Below are 1,641 nucleotides of genomic sequence, written 5' to 3' on the forward strand. Positions count from 1 at the left end.
CGCGATGTTCCGGGCGCTGAAAAGGCTTGGCCGTTGCTTTGGATCTGTTGCAAGCAAAGCCCGCGTTTCCTTGTACAAATCACTCGACGAATCGCACATCTGCATCAGAGAAACCAAAGTAAGTTTCCACACGAGAGGTGCGGTTGGTTCTTCGTTGTGGGTCAATAGGTATCGCACGATCGCTCACCTCAGTCGCCAAGTGCGGAAAGTCGCAGTCAGACTCTCCTGCTCGTATGCTCCAGCTGCATCGATCCACAACCTCATCAACTCGTGGGTGAGCAGGTGGCACCGTTTGTGGGAACATGTAGGTGTTGTAGAGAACGCAGCCAAAGGAAAAGGCATCCTGTGCCGGGCGTGCGCCCACACGACCCATTCCAAATAGCACCTCCGGTGCTACATAGCCTGCCGTGCCCGACGATGCGGTGGCCGTGCATGGTAGCATGGTGGCTTCAGCGGCAGCCTTGGCAATGTCGAAATCACCGAGCCGCACAACAGGTTGGTCCTCCTCGCCATCCAGCATGACGTTGCTCAGCTTGACATCTCGATGCACCAGGCCCTTGCTATGCATAAACGCCAGGGCCGTGCGCAGCTGATTCATCAAACCCGCAACCACGGTCGAGGTGGCCAGATGGCGCGCCCTACCGAGCCACTGCTGCAGATCCCCTTGGGTACACCATGACTGCACCAAGTAGGCGCTGGGGTGGCCACTGTGTACGTCCACGAGCGCGCCAAGGACCGGAATGATGTGAGGGTGCTCAAGCTGGCGCATGGCGCGCAGTTCGCGGAGAAACGTCCGACACTGATCTTGTTTGTGTTGCTCAGCAAGTGCATACTCCTTCACAGCCAAATCTTGCTCAGGAAGATTCGGCAGTGCTGCGCGGGCTTTGTACACCTTGTGATTTTGGTTGTATTGGAGAGAGAGCTGGCCCAGGCTGGAGAGCGTCAAACCCTGGTCTACTTCGGTCATGGCCTCCAAGATCAGGCTGGCTGGAAGGTCGGGCCCAAGCACAGTGCGGAGGCGCGCTCCCATCGTGCTCTGTTCAGGGTGCAGAAAGACCAGCAGCGCTGGAAAGTGCTGATGCAGCAGCTGGGCGAGCTCTGCGACGTGGTCCACGTGTGGCTGATCTGATAATTGTTGTCGCAAGGTATTCAGCCGTTCCTTCTTCTCTTGGAGCTTGTGTTCGAGGCTTGGGCGCACATCTTCAGGCAGTTGTTGTAATACCGCGATGATAGTTTGAATCTCAGTCTCCACCTTGGTCAGTTCCTCGTGGGCAGCAACCGATTCATCATCGACGCCTTGAGTCAAGCTGTTCACATGACCCATGCACGAGGTCAATATGGAAAGCGTCGTGGCCTGCCAGTCGATCATGTCTTGTAACTGCTGCAGCAGAGCTTGCGACTCGTGGTGCACAAACGCCAAGTACCAATTCTGATGCTCGTAGTCTGGAGGTGGTTGCCACTGAGAAATTTGCTCAAGACCATTGTGCTCGAGCAGGCTCAGCTTCTCGTGAGCTTGGCACAGCTCCTCCCAGGCTTCGGGCAATGTCTCAGCTGGAGGCGGTGCACTTGCATCCACGCATTGCGCGCACTGCCGTAGCGTTTCCACGCGATGACTCGTGTCGGTTGTTCCCGCTTTTGCCA

The 1,641-nt window shown here is 56.7% G+C and overlaps 1 protein-coding gene across 1 annotated transcript in view; it reads right to left on the minus strand.

Annotated features, from left to right (window-relative positions):
• The window catches only part of MONBRDRAFT_13095 (uncharacterized protein), a gene marked incomplete at both ends in the record, with an annotated part of 41,238 nt that overhangs the window by 12,332 nt on the left and 27,265 nt on the right, over window positions 1-1,641 (minus strand). Inside the window, one exon of the mRNA XM_001750997.1 lies at window positions 188-1,459. Coding sequence (XP_001751049.1) covers window positions 188-1,459 — 1,272 coding nt within the window. The remainder of the gene's footprint in view (window positions 1-187; window positions 1,460-1,641) is intronic.

The sequence above is a fragment of the Monosiga brevicollis genome, genomic scaffold (genome assembly GCF_000002865.3).
Source record: "Monosiga brevicollis MX1 MONBRscaffold_66 genomic scaffold, whole genome shotgun sequence".
NCBI classification, from domain to species: domain Eukaryota; class Choanoflagellata; order Craspedida; family Salpingoecidae; genus Monosiga; species Monosiga brevicollis.